General features: G+C 34.2%; 1 protein-coding gene across 7 annotated transcripts in view; it reads left to right on the top strand.

The window, feature by feature from the left end:
- Positions 1-23,112, top strand: part of LOC123673246 (focal adhesion kinase 1-like) — a 335,822-nt gene that overhangs the window by 76,932 nt on the left and 235,778 nt on the right. For 6 of the 7 annotated variants that reach the window (XM_045607738.1, XM_045607724.1, XM_045607753.1 and 3 more), the window contains exons 3-7: positions 130-288; positions 353-520; positions 5,509-6,148; positions 16,757-16,792; positions 16,929-17,054. In XM_045607738.1, coding sequence (XP_045463694.1) covers positions 130-288; positions 353-520; positions 5,509-6,148; positions 16,757-16,792; positions 16,929-17,054 — 1,129 coding nt within the window. The remainder of the gene's footprint in view (positions 1-129; positions 289-352; positions 521-5,508; positions 6,149-16,756; positions 16,793-16,928; positions 17,055-23,112) is intronic. The other variant, XM_045607735.1, reaches the window with a different exon arrangement.

Here is a 23,112-nt window from a genome sequence, read left to right as displayed (position 1 = left end):
GCATTACGAAATAAAAAACATGAAACATAACAGTTCTAACTAATCTTTTGTGTATAATAACATGATAATAATAATATTATGATATTGGCGAAAGCTGAATTCCTGACAATATTGATTCATCTTTCGCAGGTCTGTTTTCCAAGTGGTGGCTTCAATCTAATAAAATGTGGGGACTCCATTGATATTAAAAGTATAATTTCCATAGTTACCGATAGACTATCTACCGTAGGTGAAAGGTATTACAAAAAATTATACGCGGTGAGGTTATGTCGCATATCTTTCAAAGAAGTGAGTAAAACCCATTAAACACCATAAAGGAGAATGAATAAATAGATCATTCATTTCTTTCCAGTCGTATTGGTTACATCAAGATATGACAATGCAGCAGGTATACGAGAAATACATAAAAAAACATCCTAATTCGGAGTGGAGGTATGAACTTCGGGTGAGGTATTTTCCATTCAGTCTTCAGGATTTATGTGAGAAGGATAACGTAACGTTTTATTTCTATTATGATCAGGTAAGGCATAATATGAAACAAATAGTATTACTGGAAATTTCATTCTCATTTTTTATGTTTCTCTCTATGGTAACAATAACAATTAGCTCTTAGGATTAAGATAATTTTAAACTGGACTAGATTTAGTTGGAAACATAATTCCCTTATTCACACAAAAAACACATGAGGTTTATCGTGAAAAATTAAAAACTGAAAAATTGCTAAAATTTACATATACTTAATCCTTCTACATGTCTTCAAATTTATGATTTCGCATAATATATATCGCTTCTGTTTATTGCAAAGGGTTTATTAGTGGATTCGGTGGTGTTTTCAAAAGACTATCAAGCAAAATTCGCTTGGTTCTCATTGACGAAGATATGAACTCATCTGAACACTCATAATGTTGATTTTGATTCAGATGTAGTAATTTCAAGGCCGGCAGTATGTTAGCGATCTAGCAAAATTGTTAAGCCTATGAGCTAGCTCGGCAAGCAAATCCCTAGTAATAAGAGTAGTACAGAGTTGTGGCAAACCATTGTGCTTAGTGCTTTCGAAAGCTATCAAAGTCTTTTTGATTGTAGTGCTTACTGCTTAGTAATCGAAGCACTTGAAAAGGGATTAGTGCTCGTCACAACTCTGGAGTAGAAGTAGACTCAATGATTATCCAACAACTATAAAGATTACTCCCCAAATTGGTTGTGTCTCAACGAATTATCCCTAGGAGGATTCAATATCAAGTTGAATGTAATATCTATAGGGCCCACGATAAAAAAATTGAGCTGTGCTTTGTGTGCATTTTGAGGTAATGATCTTTCGCTAAAATTTTATGAGTCAAGTATTCAATAAATACGGGCACTTTTTTAAGGAAACGCATTCTCCGATAATGATCAAATTAATCATGTTAAGAGCTAGACTTAATACAAAAAGAAATCGATATTTCAAATTGAGTGCTTTTTTGAAACGCTAGAATGAAAAATATTAAAGGAAAAAATCATAAATTTTAAGCTATAGATTTTTGGGCCAATTGCAAAGTCCCCGGTCTGATGCACAGATGGCGGTGCTAGTATTAAATCCATATGTTTTTTAGTTAGTACCAACCTTCAAACGATAGGTGTCAAAATTTGACAGCAGTCCGACCATTAGAGCACGTTCACATGACAAGCGGTCTACGCGCGGTTGAATGAGCGGTGGATAATTGGATACCGTTCACATGGAACGCGGTTGCCAAGCGGTGACCGCGCGTTGCCGTAACGGCCCGTATTCAGTTTGAATTCTACATTTTGGTTTGAAACTGGATTCAGTATCAGATTTAGGTGAGAATTAAACGTTTTTAAGTTTTGATAGGTAATTATAGATCGAATAGTTTCTATTATTCATCAATTAAAACTGATCCTACTTAAATCATCTTCGTTTTGCCGATGACATCGTCCTAATAAGTAGCAACATGCAGGAATTGAGCGAGATGTTAAAACAACTTATTGATGCTCTGAATAAAGTCGGTTTGAAAATTAATGTTTCGAAGACCAAACTTATCAACAACACCACAGAACACATAAACATTGACGGCACACAACTTGAAAATGTAGAAGAATATATATATTTAAGACACTCAATAAGAATCGGCAAAGAAAATCAAACAGCAGAGATGAAAAGAAGAATCAGGCTAACTTGGATGGCTTTTGGAAAGATGAAATATATTTTCAGGAATAACGACATCCCAATAAACCTTAAAAGGAAAGTTTTCGATGCCTGCATATTACCGGTAGCGACATATGGCCTGGAAACTATGGCAATAACTAAGAAGACCGCAAACGGCGCAAACCAGCTGAGGGTGATGCAGAGAGCGATGGAAAGAACTATGCTCAATGTCTGTCTTAGAGACAGAAAAAGGAATGAAGAAATCCGACAAAGAACTAGAGTCGTAGATATTATAGCGCGTGTTGCAAAATTGAAGTGGCAGTGGGCGGTCTACGCGCGGTCCATAAAAACGCGCGGAGGCATGTGTACGCTTCGAAGAAAATTCATGTACTTGTAAACGCGCGGTTTCAAACCGCGCGTAAACCGCTCGTCATGTGAACGGGCTCTTAGTTTGTGAGATATTGCGTTGTGAATGTAGCTACTTTTGTTATTTGAAAAATATGGAAATAAAATTCGTGTGCTGATAAAATATTGCTTTTTGAAGGAAAAATATAGTTGAAGCAATATCTTGGCTTGATGAAAAGTTTTCGAGGTCTGCACTAGGAAAATCAACCATCATTGATTGGTATGCTGAGTTTGAAGGTGGTGAAATGAGCACCGAAGACAGCGAACGCAGTGGACGCCCAAAAGAGTCACTGTCACTGACAAAAAAATCACAAAAAATAATTGGATGACCGTAAGGGGTTGTCCATTAATCACGTGAGGCTTGAAAGGGGGGGGAGGGGTTTGATAAAAATCACGAAAATATCACAAGGGGGAGGGGGGGTGTAGTAAGATATCACGTGTATTTATTTTTTCGTCAAACGCGCGATTTTTAAACAAATATTAAGCGGCACGGCGCGGCGTTTTTCCAATTTTCGCTTATAATTCGAAAACAAAAGAAGGTGGCCAAAAATGAAAAATACCCTTGTTAGTTTCTCAGAAAAAGAGACCGAGAATGGGGTATCAGATTTTGTCTATCTCCTCTGGTTTAAAAGTTGTAGTGCTAAAACATCGAAATTTGCCCACCCTGTACATTCCCGACATCAGCGTGGGAGAGAAAACTCCTGTCACAGTAGGCTTTCTCACTCCATGCTAAAGAGAATATTCACTCAATCCCGGATATTTAAAGTATCAAAAGGATAGAGCTCGGTCGCGTCCATTCCTTGTGGTCCCTCTGGTCCTCGTCGGCTTTTTGTTCCTCTGCCACGAGATCCGCTGATCCTTGGCCCTGTCTGTTGCCTCCTAGAAAATTTTCACAATTCTTGCTGTACCTAAAAGAACAGCTTCCTAGTTCCTTGATATTTATCTATACATTTTTACATACTGATCCCGTGGTTGATATGATAAGTAGGATTGTTCTTGTTGAGACAATTTCCTACTGGCGCTTTATCTGAAACTCGAGGTCTCTATATTTTGAAATTTTTTCTTCCTCTTTTTGCGCAGTTGTTCATACAATAATGATAATTGGAATTGCTAAATCGATGAGTATTGTTGTCTTCTCATCTTTATCGACTAATAAAATAACTGATATGTAGGGAAGAACTGTTTCAGATGTCAAAACCGTAAGATCCCAGTACAGTTTATATCTTTCGTTCTCTAGTGTAATTTTCGGACCGGACAGTACCTTTAGTGTGGCACTTTTTCTGTATGTATTACTCTCAATATGGTTGACAACTCCTCTTGTCTCTCACAAGATGCAATAGGGAAGATATTCCACAAGGAGTTGTCAATAATTTCCTGCAAACATTTGACATCCTATCGTGATATGTTGGATTGTTACGTTTTTTTGGACACCCGTATCGGCATCGATCGTCACTCATAGTCGGATCCTTAATGATATATTTGCAGTAGTTTCTCCTTAAGGTCTCCTGATCTTGTATAGCTTTAATATCTGGATACATTGCACCTGATGTGAGCGGAGCCAATAGTTCCACGCTTCAATATCGGCATGATCCTGGTTCAATTCGTTGAAATGTCTTCCATGAAAGGACTTCTCTCCCGGTCTTCGAAGTTTCTCTTGAGTTGTCTGGCGGTAGCATACCACCGCCAAACATTGTGTGAAGCACAGGAATCATGACCTTCACATCGTTGCATAACCACCATACTTCGTGAAGTATGGTGGTTATGCAACGATGTGAAGGTCATGATTCCTGTGCTTCACACAATGTTTTGAAGACCTCTGATGTACTTGCTTGGTCATTTTATTGTTTTAGTAGGCTTTTCATCTGCCCAAGAGCAAGTTCCATGATGTCCATCAGACCCATGCCTCCTTTATCCATCGACAGTGCTGTCCTTTCAATGCTGCCTTTTGGATGATTCTCGTTTGCTTTTGTATTCAACATTCTCATTTTACGTTGCAAGTTGTCTTTTTGGCTCCATGAAACTATAGCAAAAGAGTATGTTAGAATTGAACATGCATGCTCTCATTTTGTTCTTGTGGTTGAGGTTCGTTTTTGAAATTTGCCTGGTTCTCTTTATGAACTCAGTTGTAAACTCTTGCTTCATTCTTTAATGGTTGATTTATCGGTCCTGTTTCAATCCAAGGTATTTGTAAAGATCGTCCGACATTGTTTCTATCCACTGTCCGTTTGCACGGGTAATCGGTTCGTCCGAAATTCTTCTCCGCACTACGCACTACTCTATCTTTCGATAACTTTTCCACTTGTTTGACCAGTGGTTCTTATTGCTTATTATTACTTTTAAATCATCCATGTGCATCTGATGATAGAGGGTGGAAGCATTTTTATTGCCTCTTTATTCAGTAGCGTTCGGTTGTTTAGGGAGGGGGTTCAGCGCCAGGCAGAACCATAATGGTCTCAAGGAATATTTTGGAGAATACCCTTCCTTATTGCGCTTTGCTCTGTTGTTATGTTTGCCGTGGAAAGCCCGATGTTCCTTTTCCAATTGCCCATCGCAAACTTTAAAAAAATTATTATAATTTAATCGATCTTGTGAAATAATATATTATTATTATATTTTATAATATATCCCCTTGCAGCCGGGTTTCTCACTCCCTGCTAAGAGAAACATTCACTCTATCCCGGATATTCAAAATATCAAAAGGATAGAGCTCGGTCGGGTGCGGTTCTTGTGGCCCCTCTGGTACTCGTCGAGCTTCTGGTCCTCTTCCACGCGATCTCGACGATCCTTGGAACTGTCCGTCACCGTCTAGGAATTAACTCACCGTCCTTGCTGTACCTGAAAACAACAGCTTTTCGAATCATCACAGATACACTCACTAAATCATAGTTACTTGATATAACTCTTGAGATTATCGCTGTTGTGATTTTCACTAAAGCAATTCTTCAATATCTGTTAATTTACAGGTCAGACAAGACTACCTTTCGCATTCCCATTTGAGGTTAGACCAGGAAGTGGCAGTGCAGCTTTGTTGTCTAGAAATTAGAAAATACTTCAAGGACATGCCTCAAATAGCTTTAGATAAGAAATCAAACTTTGAGTACATTGAAAAAGAAGTGGGTATGCATAAGTTTGTACCTCAAACAATACTTAATACGATGAAATCAAAATCGTTGCGGAAAAATATACAAGCTCAGTTTAAAAAGTATGTCGGGCTTGGTGTAGACGAGTGCATGTTGAAATTCTTGGCAATACTTAAAGTGTACTATCAGTTCGATCAAGAGAAATTCAAGGTTGAGCTGGGAAGTAGTTGGTCAGTACCGGTCGAACTAGTAATTGGGCCGGAAGTAGGTATCTCGCACACGACATCTCAGTCGATTGGTACAACGAAAATAGCGGACTTCGACCAAATCCAGGCAATTCAAACTCTAGTCAGTGATTGTGATGAACACACCAAAGCCACGTTGCAGCTGAAAGTGGCCGGTGCGCAAGAGATATTATTCTTCACATGTCCTTCCTTGGAGGTAGCTGAAAGCTTAGCTGATCTAGTCGATGGTTATTATAGGATTCAAACAGGAAGTCACACATCTATCTGGAACATGAAAGGTATTGTGGATGTTGATTTGATTCACTTTATATTGTTCCTTTATAGTTAATTCATTCATATATTCGCAAAATGATCAAATTTGGCTTTTTATCAAATCTGATTTTTTAATAATCATAAACTATAATTTTTCACTCCTTCTGTCGTAAAGTTTATGAAACAAATTCATGATGACAAAGGATGAATTAACGTTTTTTTTAGTGTATCACTCCAAAAACTTTTCAGTCTTCTCTGAAGAAAATAATTATTACACTCGGTAACTATATTTCAACCTTTAAAACTGTAGTTTTTCCATTTGGACTTTGAGGAACAAAATGTTTGTTCTAAAGGACTGATACTTTGATGATTTCGTGCTTTATTCATCACAATATTAATTAAGGAATACAAATTTTAATTCGTATATAATTAATTCATTTATCAAAATTACTAATTGGTAACCTGCGTTACCTGTAAGTGAGTAAAGGCTTAGTTAAAACAAAGATTATGTTACTCACTAGTCAAGTTTACAAGGTAGTCCTCTATAATAAAATCCACAAAACATTGCACAAACAATTGTCTAAACAGACCTCACAACTGGTATCCCAATGTGGGTTATCCAAGAATAAATTGTCTCAATATTTCAAAAACTTTTACAATTATTGTTTCCAGTCTACTAGGCAATGGAGTATAGAAAATTAAATTTGACAAGTTATTCAGACTCGAGGAGACTCGGGTCTGATTCTTGTATGGATACAATTTCAATGTTATGTCTTCAGCGTGAAGGAACATAATATATGACCTGTTTAATTGTACTTGAGTGTTAATACGAAGGTCTTTGTTCTGTAAGTCTTAGTCAATTTGTAGATCTTCCAGAAAATCTAATCTGTTAAAATTCTTCGAGATCACTGAAATTATGTGTATCGAACTTGATAAGGTGACCGAAAGCAAAACTTTCAGACCTCTTCAAGTGTTAACTTACCCGAACCCTCAAAGGCCTACAAGTTCTACCTATCTATGAAGCTTCACAATATTTGAGTATTTAATTGAGTGAATATTTTATTTTAGATAATGATCTTTGATAACATGTTTATTTTGACTTTGAATTGACTAAGTGTTTTCTTAAATTATTTGTACTTTTGAAAGAAATTTTAGGATCATTTAATTGGTGGTTAATAAAATCAGATATTTTTTGATTTTTTGTTTGTTTCATTTTAAAACGGTAGAGCCACATATCTAGAAGGTTTGTCTACCAAAGGATGAGTCTGGAATTGTTCCCAGGGCCGCCGCCAAGAGCGGCATACCGGAAATTTTGTCGGGGAGCCAAATTGCAGGGGCGCAAAGTCAGTTAACAAAACATAATTTTCGACACAAAAATGTTTTCTCTATGATACCACTTTTTGTAGTAAAATTTGCCAAGCGCCAATTTCATTGAGGAAATCAAAAAGACGCTCTAAACTAGTTATGAAAATACAAATAGGTAGGTAGCTAAAATGCACCTTCAAAAAAAAAAGGAGTTTTCAATGGTATCAAGAAGAGTTCTGTGTCAAGGTATTTTTTTTTCGACTCAGTACCATTGGACTCCATTAGAACTACATTATCAAATTGTTTTTAAATACGAAGGTTGTACCCGGAAAAAGTGCGAATAACCATATTTTTTTATAGGAAACTATGTTTTTTCTTGAAATTTCAGATGGAATGGAATTTAAATTTTGTTCGAAGTTTCATATGAATACTAGAAGAACGGAGATAAGAAGTTATGACTTTTTGATTATCATTTGATTACACAGGCCAACAAAATGAAAAAAAAAATTTGGTGCCAGAAATCAAACATCTGATTTTAGATGTTTTTAATGTGCTGATTCCAAAAATGCCACCAGATTTTTTCTATCAGCTCTAGTTTTTGAGATACACGTTACAGGTTAAATGATATATTTTTTTCTGATAAAGGACATCAAATCCGCTGAATTACTTGCATCCAGATTAAAAGAAAAAAATCTACTTTATCGAGGTACTAATATTACATTTTATCGTAAAAGAGATAAGGATCTGCTGCCTTTTTTCACTCAGGAAAATGACTTGGTATTCTGTAACAATATAAAAGGGCTCTTAGAAAAAATGGGTTTGCCTGAATACACTCCAGATGATTGGCGCCTTTTTATTGACAGTTCAAAACGTAGTTTAAAATGTGTTCTTTTACATAACGGTAACAAATATGGCTCAATTCCTATTGGTCATTCTACTACCATGAAGGAAGAATATGAAACAATAGCATTAGTTTTGAGAAAAATTAAATACGAAGAACATCAGTGGTCATTTTGTGTTGATTTAAAAATGGTTAACTTCCTCCTTGGACAGCAGAGTGGTTATACAAAATATCCTTATTTTTTGTGCCTTTGGGACAGCAGAGCTAAAAATGAGCACTGGGTTAACAAAAATTGGCCTTCAAGAGATGTCATGATTCAATGAATACAAAACGTGATCAACGAACCTTTGATTTCAAGAGAAAAAATCTTACTTCCGCCCTTGCATATGAAGCTAGGCCTAATGAAGCAATTTGTGAAGGCCTTAAATCGAGATGGAAATTGTTTTGGGTATTTGTCACGTAAATTTCCTGGCATTAGCACGGAAAAACTAAAAGCTGGTATATTTGATGGTCCTCAAATAAGGCAACTTGTTAAAGATCCACAATTCACCACATCAATGAACGAGACTGAATCTAACGCTTGGAGTTCATTTGTTCAAGTAGTACAAAATTTTCTTGGCAATCATAAAACAGAGAATTACGTAGAATTAGTGGAAACTATGCTTTGAAATTTTAATATTCTCGGCTGTAACATGAGTATAAAAGTTCACAACCTCCACAGCCACCTAGATCGTTTTCCAGAAAACTTAGGTGATTGTAGTGAAGAACAGGGGGAAAGATTCCACCAGGATATTAAAACTATGGAAGATCGTTATCAAGGACGATGGGATAGCCACATGATGGCGGACTACTGCTGGAGCCTTCAGCGAGACTGCCCTAGTAAACTCCATTCTAGAAAATCGTATAAAAGAAAATTTTTATGTGATTAGTGACTAATGTAAATTAAGTTTTTGCAATAAATACTTAAATCCATGTGTCTTTGTTTTTTTTTAACTGTCAATAATAATATTATATATTATAACAGTTATAACGTAAATTATATACACAATTTTTTAAAAAATCTCAGAAACTAGATCTGATAGACAAAATCTGAGAACTTTTTTACATTCTGCATCCAAGAATTACTCAGGAACAGTTAAAAAATCGCAGGCACCAAAATGTTATAGTTTAGTTCGTCGTTGCTCTCGCCCCTTGAGACACGGTGTTCACCTTGCATGTTTCAAGTAAAATATTGGCCTTGGCGCCACGTGGTTATTAAGGGCATCGGTCTCAGTCATAAAAAAAAAAAAGTCGGTAAATTGTAATTGGATAAGTGCGTGGAAGAAATTCATAATTTTCATTAAGTAGTTAAGTGAATCTTGTAAAGTATAAATTGTGTATTTGTATACATATGTAGACTTACTTCAATAAAACAGAGCATTTATATATATTATATAATATATTATATATATATTTATATTACATTTTATATAGAAAAAAAAAAGAATTTAGCTACCAAACACCAAGAGCAAAAAAAAAAAAAAAAGGATAGGACAAAGATCCTGTTTTTACCTAGCCCCAAGGATACATTGAAAAAATTCCTAAAAATCTGAGAAAAAAAAATATATATATATATCTATATAAACAAATAACAAATGACATTATTGTGCTATCTTAGATGAGGGTTACTAAATTGTGAATTTATAAATAAGATTATCAACCGGAAGAGTTTTCAATTGTAGAATAGATTTAGATGACGTGTTTTTGGAGAATTCCTATGAAATCGAAGTATAACTTTTTGTTTTTATTGGTTACAGCGTTTGTGGCAGATGTTATCCTTGTAAAACTTCACATTCAAAGCCCTGAAGAAGCATTAAATTAATGCGAAAGCTTGGCATAGAATAAAGAGTAGTCAATCATTTACTCCCAAAACCCGAGCCTAAAGACCCTTAAATTTCATTCAATATATCTAAATATATATATATATATATATATATATATATATATATATATATATATATATATATATATATATATGCTTATATAGGATCAACCGGGTGGGAGCATGTTAACCGTCCCCAGTACAACGGCCTTCTGCATCCAACAGATAGAATTGTTGGGAAGCTGGAGTTCCTGTAGATGCTGCACGGTTTTCTTATGGATGAGCCCATTACAGCTTATGATGAGAGGTTTTATTTCCACTCTCTGCAAATTCCACATTATCTTCATTTGCCTTACCAGTGTCTCGTATTTTGCCACTTTTTCTCTATAGGATTTCCCAAGATTTTGATCTAGAGGCACCGCAAAGTCTATGATTATGACACTATTTTTCTTTTTATCCCATACCACCACGTCAGGTCTGTTGTTTTCCACACTCTGATCGGTATATATATATATATATATATATATATATATATATATATATATATATATACACTGCAACACTTGCCTTGGCTGACAGCCCGGCAAGGGTTTTATCCCGTTTTTGAAAACGGTGGTTAACAAATATATATATATATATATATATATATATATATATATATATATATATATATATTAATAATCATCATATAGAGTTGGTTTATAAATATATATCTATATATCGATAATATATAAACACGCTTGTGGCATTTCGGCGAATTTTAAACGTAAAATCACAGCCCAAACGCGACCATCTAGAGCAAAAATGACAAGAATAAGACCCTCCTAAAAATCGTCTCGAGATCGCAGGAAAAATCCCAAACCTTCGATTCTCCTCGCGGTTTTCGAGTATACGGGGTGTTTCGGATTATTTTGACATTTCAAGTCCCATATTTCTGTGGTATCTGTGAACAATTCGACTGTCAGTGTCATGTTATAATAAATATTCCATCTCGATATACGTGTGAAAATTGTTGAGAAAGTTTGCAGTTTCCAAAATTCCAAAGCAATTATTGGCTTATGCACATTTCAAATATCTTAGAAAAAGCGGATAGTAAGATTATGGGTCTATAATTTTCCAACATATCTTTTTCTCCCTTTTTGTGGATAGGAACTATTATTGCTTTCTTTAATTGATCTGGAAGCACACCATATTTTAAAAAATTATTTACTATGTAAGTCACAGGTTTGCTTATTTTTTGAAAAGTTTGCTTCACTAATTTGACATGAATGTGATCACTCCCTGAGCTGTTCTTATTTTTCAGGATAGAAACTATGTCTATCCTTTTTTGTCACAGACTTAAACACCAAATAGTCAATGTTCCGTGGAATTTTGTGTTCAAATGATATCTTTCCCATTTTTCCCACAACATCTTCAGGTATAGCAGAGAAGTAGTTGTTGAACTTGTTTGCTAGTTCTTAAGGGTTTCCTTCAAATTCAATTCTATTTACTGGTGTATGCCCTTTGATGTCCCGAACTGCATTCCACAAACTTTCATTTTTATTATCTGTCTTTATTTGTTTCTTATATTTTAGACTCTTCTCTTCTATTAATAGTTTATCATATTCAGTTGTTGGTATTTTATATGTTGTTTTACATAAATACAATATATCCACTCGTTTTTTACATTCCTTTATTTTCTCACTATGAAGATAGGTTTTTATTTCTTTTCAGGCACATTTTTCTTATGGGACAGGAATATTCGAAAGCACTTTGAAATTGTTTGATGAAGGAATTCTACTGTTGATTAACATCCTTTTCATTTATGTTGTATATTGGGTTCCAGTCTATATGTTCTAATCTATACCTCAGATCCTCCATTCTCTCATGTTGGAGCATTCTTTTGTATATATATTTCTGTGGGCTCTCACATTTAAAACTTATAACCTGTGCAAAATTGTGATCGGACATTGCTGTAGACACTGTAGAGACTGTAAAAGTGCCCTGCACTGCATTCGTTATTATGTTATCAATGCATGTTCTGCTTTTTGGTGTCACTCTTGTAGGAGTTTTTATAGTGGCACTCAAGCCATAGGACTTTAGCAACTCAAAGAAAATAATTTTATTTTCATTGGAATCATCTGATAGATTGATGTTAAAATTTCCACAGATAACAATCGTGTATTTCGAGAGATAAATGTGAGAAAGAACTTCTTCTAGTCGTTGAAAAAATTATTTTGTCTGTCTTTGTGGTGCATAAATTGACAGAATGGTGTAATGGATTTTCCCACAATCATGATCAATAGCTGCTATTTCAATTACATTTTTTAGGGACATTTTGACCAAATCCTTCCTTCCATGCCATGTAAGTCCACTTTTAACGAATATTGCAGAACCCCCATGTTCATAAACTTCCCTGCAAAAGGAACTGCTTAATATGAAACCATCAATACCATTATTTGTTATTTGCTTTTCCAATGTTCTGTCACACATAATACCATCACGTTGTTTGAAGGGGATATTTGATGGATGAGAGATTCCAGGTGATCGACAGAATTTCCTAAGGACTGGACATTTGGGTGGACAACAGAGTTAGGTACCGAATGTATTTCATCTTGGAAATATTCATTTTTTGTAGTAGCTTGGTGTTCATGGTCTATTGCATTTGTTTCCGCTTTAGATGCGAAACCCCTCCTGCTTCATTATATCTTTGTGCCTGAAAAAATCAAATCTTTTGACACCCACTCCTGCTGGCCAAAAATCAGATTTGTACATCTCCTCTTTCTTGTTGAATGGTGCTGTTATTAAAAATCTTTTTGACTTTTCTTCGCTCGACGGTATTTCCTTTACTGTAATTTCGTCATTTTCAAATCCTTGTTTACTGGAAAGGTATTCTTTTATAATTTTCTCTGTGGTGTTTCTCTTTACTCTGTTTATGTATAGCCATATATTTTTCTCTTCTCCCGAGAATCCTTTCGAATTTTGTCCAGTGCCGATATTTTACTTTGTGTTGTTCCATTGTTTCCGTTTATGTTTATTTTCTTCCTTCCAATTGGGGTTATATTATGATCCCTAGAACTACCCGAGTATACTCAGAGCATACACCCACCTCTTCACTATTTTCCAACTCGATATAATCTGTATTGGTGGTTCCTATTGGGAGGTATTTTGTTTTTTGCGTATTCATTTCTAGTCCCCAAATTTCATACTCTTCCTGTAGTTTTCTTGCCATATATTCCAAATCATTCTTGTCGCTAGCAAGAATGACTTGATCGTCCGTGAACTGGAGGGTGTATAAACAGATGTCACCAAGTTGGATTCCCATTGGCTCACATTTTCTCTTCCACTTGTGCAATGCTTTCGAGATATATATCTTGAAAAGCGTGGGTGAGACACAACATCCTTAACGCAATCCTTTATTCACGGAAAACTCTCGCGATAATCTTTTCCCAGACTTAATTTGTGAATTAGAGTTGCTGTATAAGTTTTTTAGTGCTGCAATTAAAGTCTGGTTGACAATGGTCTGTTGTAAAGTTTCCCAGAGCTTTTTCAGGAGTATGCTATCATATGCTTTCTTCGATCTATAAACATCAGATGTGTTTCTTGATTGGTGTTCATGTTTTTTCTATTATTTGTTTCAGACAAAAAATATTATCTGTACAGGACCGTCCAGCTCTGAAACCCGATTGAATATTCAAAAATTTTTTCTTCGAAATTTTATTACTAAAATCACATTTATTTGCTTTCAAATCATTTTTTACATAAATTGCTACACCACCATGTTCCCCTTTCAACAGAAACTTATTTCGAGAGATAAATCCGAAACTTTATACATTTTCAGTTGATCTTCTGTTATCCAATGCTCAGTTAGACATACTAGTTTTATATTCGTATTTTCATTCAAAAATTCCTTCAATTGTAATCTACAGTTGACCTTGTATTTTGATGAAATATGCTACAGGTTTCATTTAGTTCTGTGTTTTGTTTATAACAGAGGTTTCTTTGATTTCTATCAAAATATGTTGCTTGCTTGGAATAACTTTGGCCTAATTTTTGTCTAAAAAAGAGAGATCGCCATATCGTTCTTTATATACATCTAGTCAAAATCTTTTTATTGCGACATTTGCTGGCCAGCAACCTGGACCATAAAGCTGATCTTTCAATTGTAGTGCTTCATTCCTTCACTTCTTATTGGCAGTTTCTAGGCCTCTATTTTCTCATTTTGGAGTTTTCTATATATAATCTTTTATGGTTTGTGCACTTGCATGAGGTTGAACTCTATAAACATTTATCCTGGCTCTTCTTTTTGCTCCCATTGAACTATTTAATGGGCCCTCTGATGTATTATTAGCAGCTGTTCCTAAGACAATTTTTCATGGTCTTTTGATTATTTTATTATTGTCATTATTGATATTTCCGTTTGTAAACGTAGGAAAAACGCTGGTTTAACAAAATAAGTTATTAAAAAAAAATTATGGCCGGGCAGGTACGCCTCAGAAAAAATATTATTATGGCAACCGCTTATCTCGTCTATATTTTCTGAAATCTTGGTTCTTGGATTTCTGTAGATGTTGGATCACAGCACTGGATGGAATTTGATAACTTTGCAGTAATTATTATGGGCATTTTTGATAGCACTAGAAAATCGATTTAGCCGTTCCGCAATAAGAATAATAACATAACATATGTGTTTGAAAAACCAGAAGTTGCCGATGTTTCAGACGTGTAGCCTGCAATGCCGCGAAATTCGAATATCAATTGAAAGGAAATAATTTAATTTGTCCAATAAAAACTTAGAGAAAATTAAACAAATATTCAAAAAATTCAATAATGAATATTGGGAAATTGAGATTCCCAACCACCGTTTTTGGTAGGTTCTCGCATTATTGGTGGTGTTCTTAGTTTTCTGCTTTTTACTTCTTTCCATTCTGTCACTTCTGTTTGTTTACTTATGATGTCACTTTCCTCCTAATTGTGACAATTCACATTGGGACTACATTGTTCTATGTTCCGTTTATCGTGACCTGGTAGGTTTAGTTGTGAATCAACTACTTCCTTGTGAAGATGTTATTTCTCTCTAACTCGGTTTCTGTGTTCCAGACTTGTTTTGTTTATTTTTTTCATCATTGATTAACTTTTTTTGTTTAGGTTTTTATTCAAATACTTCAATTCTTCCTATCAATAATTAATTATTGTCCATTAGGATTTTATTTTTCTCCTGTGCTTCAAAAAGCAATTTCTTGAGATACGCGTTTTCTATTAATAAAATTTTATTTTGTACCTCGATAGTATTATTCTTAATTTCCATTATTTCCTCTTTCCTGGTGGTATGTTCGCACAAAGCCAATTTCGCATTTGCTCCTTGACCAAAGCATGAGGGATGAAAATACTCATTGCACTTCAGACGCAGCCCAAAATCTACAACATTTTTGCTGCAATAATTGCATTTATAGTTCTTATAGTTAAGTTTCATTGAGTTCGAAATTTTTTCCAGGGAAATATATATAATCTACTAGACCAATAGCAATGTAATAGAATTGAAGGAAGTCAACTCAAATGATTTTCTGGAAGATCTACAAACTGATAACAATAAAACAAAGTAATTTTCACTAAACTATTTAATTGTTTCGCCACACTGTGGCTTCATCAGTCTACCTTTGTGACTGATAAGAGTTCAGGGCTTGTAGGAAACTTATACAGGGTGTCTACTTTGAAAAGTCCAAAATTTCAAGGCGAGATTCTACATGTAATTTTAAACCAGAACAGTCATATTACGCATGGTCCAATTATTGAAGGTGATTCTAATTTTTCATAGAATCAATCACACTTCGGTTATCCTTGTAGCCTCATCAAATTTGATCACATATCTCAAAAGATCACGAAAGTGGCTATGACACAAAATGTTTTTGTGTCGAAAAATTCCTCACTGTGTGCGTGCTAAGCAGATAAACATAACTATTCTTAGATGAACAATATCGAATCATATTTTTCCAGAAGGTTTATCGATGAAAAATTAATGATTTTAGTAAAAACTACCCCATTTAGTGATATTTCGAATGACATATCAAGTATGTACTACTTGACTATGCCCACTCTTTATATTTTTTGTTTTGTGAAATAATTTTAAAAAACCCTAATCGATTTCGTGAAACTTTTGTAGAAAACATTTTTTTGTACCTCTTTTAGTAACAAAGTTAAGGAGGGGGGGGTCAACTTATGGTGAAAAAGGTGAAAAACCCGGTACCTGAATTGGACATACAATGAATGTTCACTGTTGGATGTACAAAGGACGTCCAGAAATGTACATTAACTGGACCAACAAAATGCACTTTTCATCAAATTTTATTAGATGATTGTGTTTGCTTTAAGTTGGAACACAGAATGTAGATTAGATTCAAACAGAATATTCATAAATATTTTCGAACATTATATGTACGTACAATGGACATCCGTTCAATGTTAAACTTGAAATGGTAGTAAAATGGACGTCCATAATGTGCTGTATGGGCGTTGACCTTTTTCAAATGTTCAAACTTTGCTTTTACTCACAGGTAATTTATCATTGAAGTAAAGGCCTTTGTTATTATTATTTTTTTTTGTATTGAAGGGCTTCAACATATGTTAATTCGTATTTTCTTTCTTTGCAAGCTACTGTTTGGAAACAGTTTCCTTGTCCTTGTAAAGGTTAGTAATTTTCTTTCTCCATTGAAGCTATGATTTATTTATTGATGATTGATTGAACCATGCTTTTTTAAAACCATCCTATGGTGGAAAAATAAAGTGAAATTCGATATTCAATAATTATTATCTCTCTTCGTAGATTCCTATTCATCAAAACAGAAATATGGTAATAAAGGAAATATTCCTGATACTCCGACTGGAAGTATGCTTTTAGAAGATTATGCCGAGATTGTTGACGAAGAAGGAGACTATTCTACGCCATCGAGTAAGTTAGATAAACGTTTTAATAAAAATTTACTGACTTCCATTATTCCATCGTTGACAATATTAATGAAATGAAATATATTTAAACATACGATTTTGTAACATTTTGTAATGCTATCCTGATTATAGTAACTCTCATATATATACACTGTGTCCGTAAACTATGGAACAAATTCATTTTTAGCTAAACAGACCATTTTGAGAAATAATCCTGAAACACGTCGAGTTTTGATATTAATTTACCGTATTTCAAAATAATAATCTACTATACTGTGAATTACTTTCGAGTAATGACGTCAACGTCATTTTTTCAAATGGAACACCCCCATTTTGTCTCAATTTTCCGATTACTTTAGCTGAGCTGATTCCAAAAATGTATCACATGTTGATTCCAATTGGTACAGGGTGGACAAAAATACAATAGTTTTGTGTGTGCTCATAAAGTAACGCGTACCATTCTTCATCAGTTAAATTAACAATATTATCAAAAATACTTATTGTCTAGCGGCAATAAACAAATAATGACATTGCACAAAAAACTAGACGACTATTTTTTTTTAAATTGATAAGAAATAATTTCGTCCATATTCTGTCTGTAGACCACAAGTACCAAACATGTTTTTAAACAGCTCATTTTTATTAATCTAAAAATTTAACAAACTACAGGGTGTTACATTCAAACCAATTGCCGCTAGACAATAAGTATTTTACAAGAAAATTAATTTTGTTGTTCGTTTCCACTTCCATTATGAACGTGAATGAAGAATGCAGGTTGTTGATGGAATGAAGAAATTTATTCAGTTGTCTTTTTGTACCTGTGAAACAGCACAAGATATCGTCAAAATAATAAATAAATCAATATAAGAAAAATTTAGCTATTGGGTTTCGGTGAATTTGTATTTCTAGATAAGTCATAAAAATCTCGGCTAATGAAGGAAAGGGCTGATAAGGTTTCCCATAATCAAATCATTTTCAGATTTGTACATCTTGTTATTAAATTGAAAATAGTTTCGGTTGATACATATTTTGAGGTTATATAGATATACATACAGGGTGTCCCATAAGTGGCACGTCACAGTGACACCGGAGGTAGGTCAGCTAAAGAGGGACCTAACCAGCCTAACATGACCCCAGTAAAAGTTGCATGGTTTTCGAGTTATTACCAAATTACGTTTTTTAGTGAATTTTCACCTTTTTTAACATTGTCAGGGTCAGAATTCTGCTGGAAAGCTCTCGAAGCTTATTTTTTTTGTTGTAATGGAATCTTAAATAGTTATTTAAGATGACATGAGTATGATTCTGTCAAAAAGTTATGTGGATTTCCGTAAATTAATGGATAAATCTTGATTTCAATTGCTAGCAAAACGAGAACTTCGACTTTGGACACCTGCTGTAAAAAAAAAATCCTTGAAACAAAACGAGCAAGTAACATCAAAAAATTGGGCATTTTAGACAGATTCAGAAATGGTACAATACACGAATCTTATGCCCATAAAACTAGGTATTTTCATCATTTTACCGATGCCCTACTTAACTAAGTTGAAACTAGGAACCCCGCTATCAGGTAATTTTGCCGCTTGCTATGACATTACATTTGATACCGGGCTTTGTTATTATTTGTTAAAGTCACAATAGGGAAAAAGATGGATTAGCGGAAGCGAAAAAGGAATATTATTGAAAAAAAAGGTAAATTAATTGAAAACAGACTTAACTTTCGATTATTTATTTAATTCTTAAATCTAACTTACAGTAAATGTTCAAACTGTTTCCCTCGGACTCTAATGCATAAATAATAATAATATAATAATATATATATATATATATATATATATATATATATATATATATATATATATATATATATCGGGTGTCCCAAGGTGAGTGGCCTATTAGATTATTATGGAAACTATTGATGGTAAAGATTTCAAATTTTGTGGATAGATATTTGGCCAGTTAAGGTACATTTTTAAAATAATTTCACATTTCCAGTGTTGCCGGATGTACGACAATTTGGCAAGAACTTTGTTATTTTGAATGGGACATCCGGTATTTCTATTTTTTTTATGATACTCCATAAAATATTAAATCTATTCACTCTTACTTTTCCATCCCTATCTTTAACGGTTTTTGAGTTATTAATTATTTTTCGAAATTTTAGATCAAATTGGCGTATTACGAAAATGACTCTAGTTTGCTCAATATTTGAGATTCAAGTCAGAAATTTTGCAAGTCGTTAGATATTGATCTGATCTGTGTCACTGCTTTTGAATTATGGTTGTCAATAATACAGGACGGACCAAAAAAAATCATCATTTGCCAAGTTACAAAATTGTAAAAAAGTTTATTTTTTCAAATTAGACACCTAGTATATTTTTCAATTTTTGGAATCAGTACAACACATTCTACAATTTTTCTATTCACTTACACAGACTTTTTTATTATTTTGTAACTTGGTAAATGATGATTTTTTTTGGTCCGTCCTGTATTATTGACAACCATAATTCAAAAGCAGTGACACAGATCAGATCAATATCAAACGACTTGCAAAATTTCTGACTTAAATCTCAAATATTGAGCGAACTAGAGTCATTTTCGTAATACGCCAATTTGATCTAAAATTTCGAAAAATAATTAATAACTCAAAAACCGTTGAAGATAGGGATGGAAAAGTAAGAGTGAATAGATTTAATATTTTATGGAGTATCATAAAAAAAATAGAAATACCGCATGTCCCATTTAAAATAACAAAGTTGTTGCCAAATTGTCGTACATCCGGCAACACTGGAAATGTGAAATTATTTTAAAAATGTATCTTAACTGGCCAAATATCTATCCACAAAATTTGAAATCTTTACCATCAATAGTTTCCATAATAATCTAATAGGCCACTCACCTTGGGACACCCGATATATATACTGTCAACATCATAAGGAGAGTGCTCTACCCTCATTAACAGACGCGTGCCCGGACAATACCAGATAATCCCACGAAAGTGTGAAAAAAAAAAAAATATATATATATATATATATATATATATATATATATATATATATATATATATATATATATATATATATATATATATTTTTTTTTTTTTTTATATCATATATATATATATATATATATATATATATATATATATATATATATATATATATATATATATGATAAGTATGATAAGGGGTGTGGGAAAATTGATAAGTGTTATAATTTCACTCTTCTTTATTTCATTTAGTCGACGTTTCGATCCCGATGGGGACCTTCTTCAGGACTCTACAATAGCAACAGAAAACAGTCAAAAACATGGCAATCACAAAACATGTAAAAATAGTACATACCGAAATACAGAGTTGTAAAGATCTTATTTGAACACAAATCTACACATGTAATTTTTGTTGATCAAGCTTGAAATCCGATCTAGGCGACCGCCTACCCTGCCAAGCCTCTAGCAACTGCCCTGACAACCGGGCTGACTCTTCAGCCAAGAGTGGTCTCAGGAGCTGGTTAAGAACTTCAAGACTATTCGCGTAGTGTCCAAAATCACTTCCTTGACTAAGTAAGTATCAAGTTGCAGCCTCTTTGTATTTTCCAGCATGTGGGCCTCCCCCAAGCCGTTATATATATATATATATATATATATATATATATATATATATATATATATATATATATATATATATCAACAATTTTAATTCCCAATATACAACAATAGTTATAAGTATGATAAGGGGTGTGGGAAAATTGATAAGTGTTATAATTTCACTCTTCTTTATTTCATTTAGTCGACGTTTCGATCCCGATGGGGACCTTCTTCAGGACTCTACAATAGCAACAGAAAACAGTCAAAAACATGGCAATCACAAAACATGTAAAAATAGTACATACCGAAATACAGAGTTGTAAAGATCTTATTTGAACACAAATCAATAGCTCTCAAGAAAGTAATGAACAAGAACATCAACAAATTTAGCGAAAAAAGATCTGATATTTCGTTAGCACAAGAGTAGAAATCAATTATCATATGTAAATAAGGTAAACAGAATAATCAACAAAATGAGAGGTTGTCAAAAATGTTGTCAACCAGACTTGCCACAGAATACACGCACATGACAAATGAAACATAGAATAGCATTAAATCACACTTGGTCGCAGTAATTCACTCTCACCGAACTCAGAACAAATGCGATTATTGAAAGACTCCATGAACCGAATCCAATCCCCTCTCACAGAAATAATCCGGAACACAGAATTCATTATTACGTTATCCCGACTGTAGAACTTGTGGAAATATTCATTCCATTTGATCCATCCAATTCACTGCCACCAAACTGGTCATAATGAATCAAATAAATATAGATGGAGCTAATATTGTTTACATCCCTTCTGTAATTCATAGAACAAGTGTGGCGTTTAATATGGTACATCTCTAAGAAACATCTTTTCTTTCCACTAACTGCACATTCAAGAATTTTGGTGGAATCATAATTCATTGGGTGATCTTTGTCCCGGGTATGGTCTCCTAGGGCACAAATCTTATTTGGATTCTTGATGTCGCTCTTGTGTTGAGCAATCCTTCTTTTCAAAAGCTGAGATGTCTGACCAATATACACCTCACTACATATTGAACATGGAATACAATATACCACACCACTCATATTATCAACAGTCATCCTATCTTTCACTCGACTGTATAGTTTGTCAATTTTAAAATAAGATTTCGGAATCAATTTAATTTGTGTGGTCTTTAGGAGGTTAATTAATGCATTAGTCATACCATTTATTAGGGGAATAGAAGAGTAAATAATTCTATCTACGTTCTCAGTGTCCACAGTGGTGGATGCGCCCCTCTCTCCATTCGTTGGCTGTCTCGAAAGAGTGGTATTGTATATTAATCTGGACAACAACCTCTTTGGGTATCCATTCTCTAGCATCAATTGTAACAATAACCTCAGATTCTGCTGCCTTAGACTTGGATGGGCAACTTTTTCGATGCGATTCTTCAATCCTAAAATCATGTTTACCTTTTGTCCATGTGGATGATTGGAAAAATAGTGTAAGTATCTCCCTGAACTTGTTGGCTTTCGGTACCAATCCAGAATCAGCCTATTTTCCGGTGTTCGAATCACCCTTGTATCCAGGAATGGGACACCACTCGCTGTTTCTTCCTCCAACGTAAACTGTATACTTTCATGTTCACTGTTGAACCTGTTTAGAACGAAAGCAACCTGGTCTTTAGGTACAGCACATATTAGATCATCAACATATTTCTTGATGAAAGGAATGTGAAAAGGAATGCTAACAAGAATGCAGTCCAGAAGGAAATCCATTACTACTTCAGCAATGAACGGACTGAAGTTGGAACCCATAGGGGAACCGAGCACCTGTTTGAAGAACCTACCATTAAAAAGAAAATAGTTAGAAGAAAACAGGAACTTAATGGCATGGATGAATTCTTCTTTTGGTAGACTAGTGTGGTTTTTGATAGTATCCCACTTGTTCTCAACAGCTGAGACTGCCAACTCTACAGGAATGTTGGTGAAAAGAGATACAAGTCTAAGGCAGCAGAATCTGAGGTTATTGTTACAATTGATGCTAGAGAATGGATACCCAAAGAGGTTGTTGTCCAGATTAATATACAATACCACTCTTTCGAGACAGCCAACGAATGGAGAGAGGGGTGCATCCACCACTGTGGACACTGAGAACGTAGATAGAATTATTTACTCTTCTATTCCCCTAATAAATGGTATGACTAATGCATTAATTAACCTCCTAAAGACCACACAAATTAAATTCAAATCAAATCAAATTTCAAATTTATTCTGATTCCAATTACATGGTGCCTATGTACAACTAAATTATAACATTACACTGGATATCAACATCGACGATCGGAGACTCATCTAAGCGCAATGCGCTTGTATTATGTAGTCCCCGCTCCCCGACGAAATTAAGCACCAAACCTATCTGAATAGAAAGCAAAAAAAACACAAAAAAACAAAGTAACTGGTGTGGACGATTCTGGGCGCAAAACAGGAGGAAAGATCGACATTTCAAAG

Source organism: Harmonia axyridis, chromosome 1 (genome assembly GCF_914767665.1).
Source record: "Harmonia axyridis chromosome 1, icHarAxyr1.1, whole genome shotgun sequence".
Lineage (NCBI taxonomy): Eukaryota > Metazoa > Arthropoda > Insecta > Coleoptera > Coccinellidae > Harmonia > Harmonia axyridis.
This window is presented reverse-complemented; position numbering and strand designations above follow the sequence as displayed.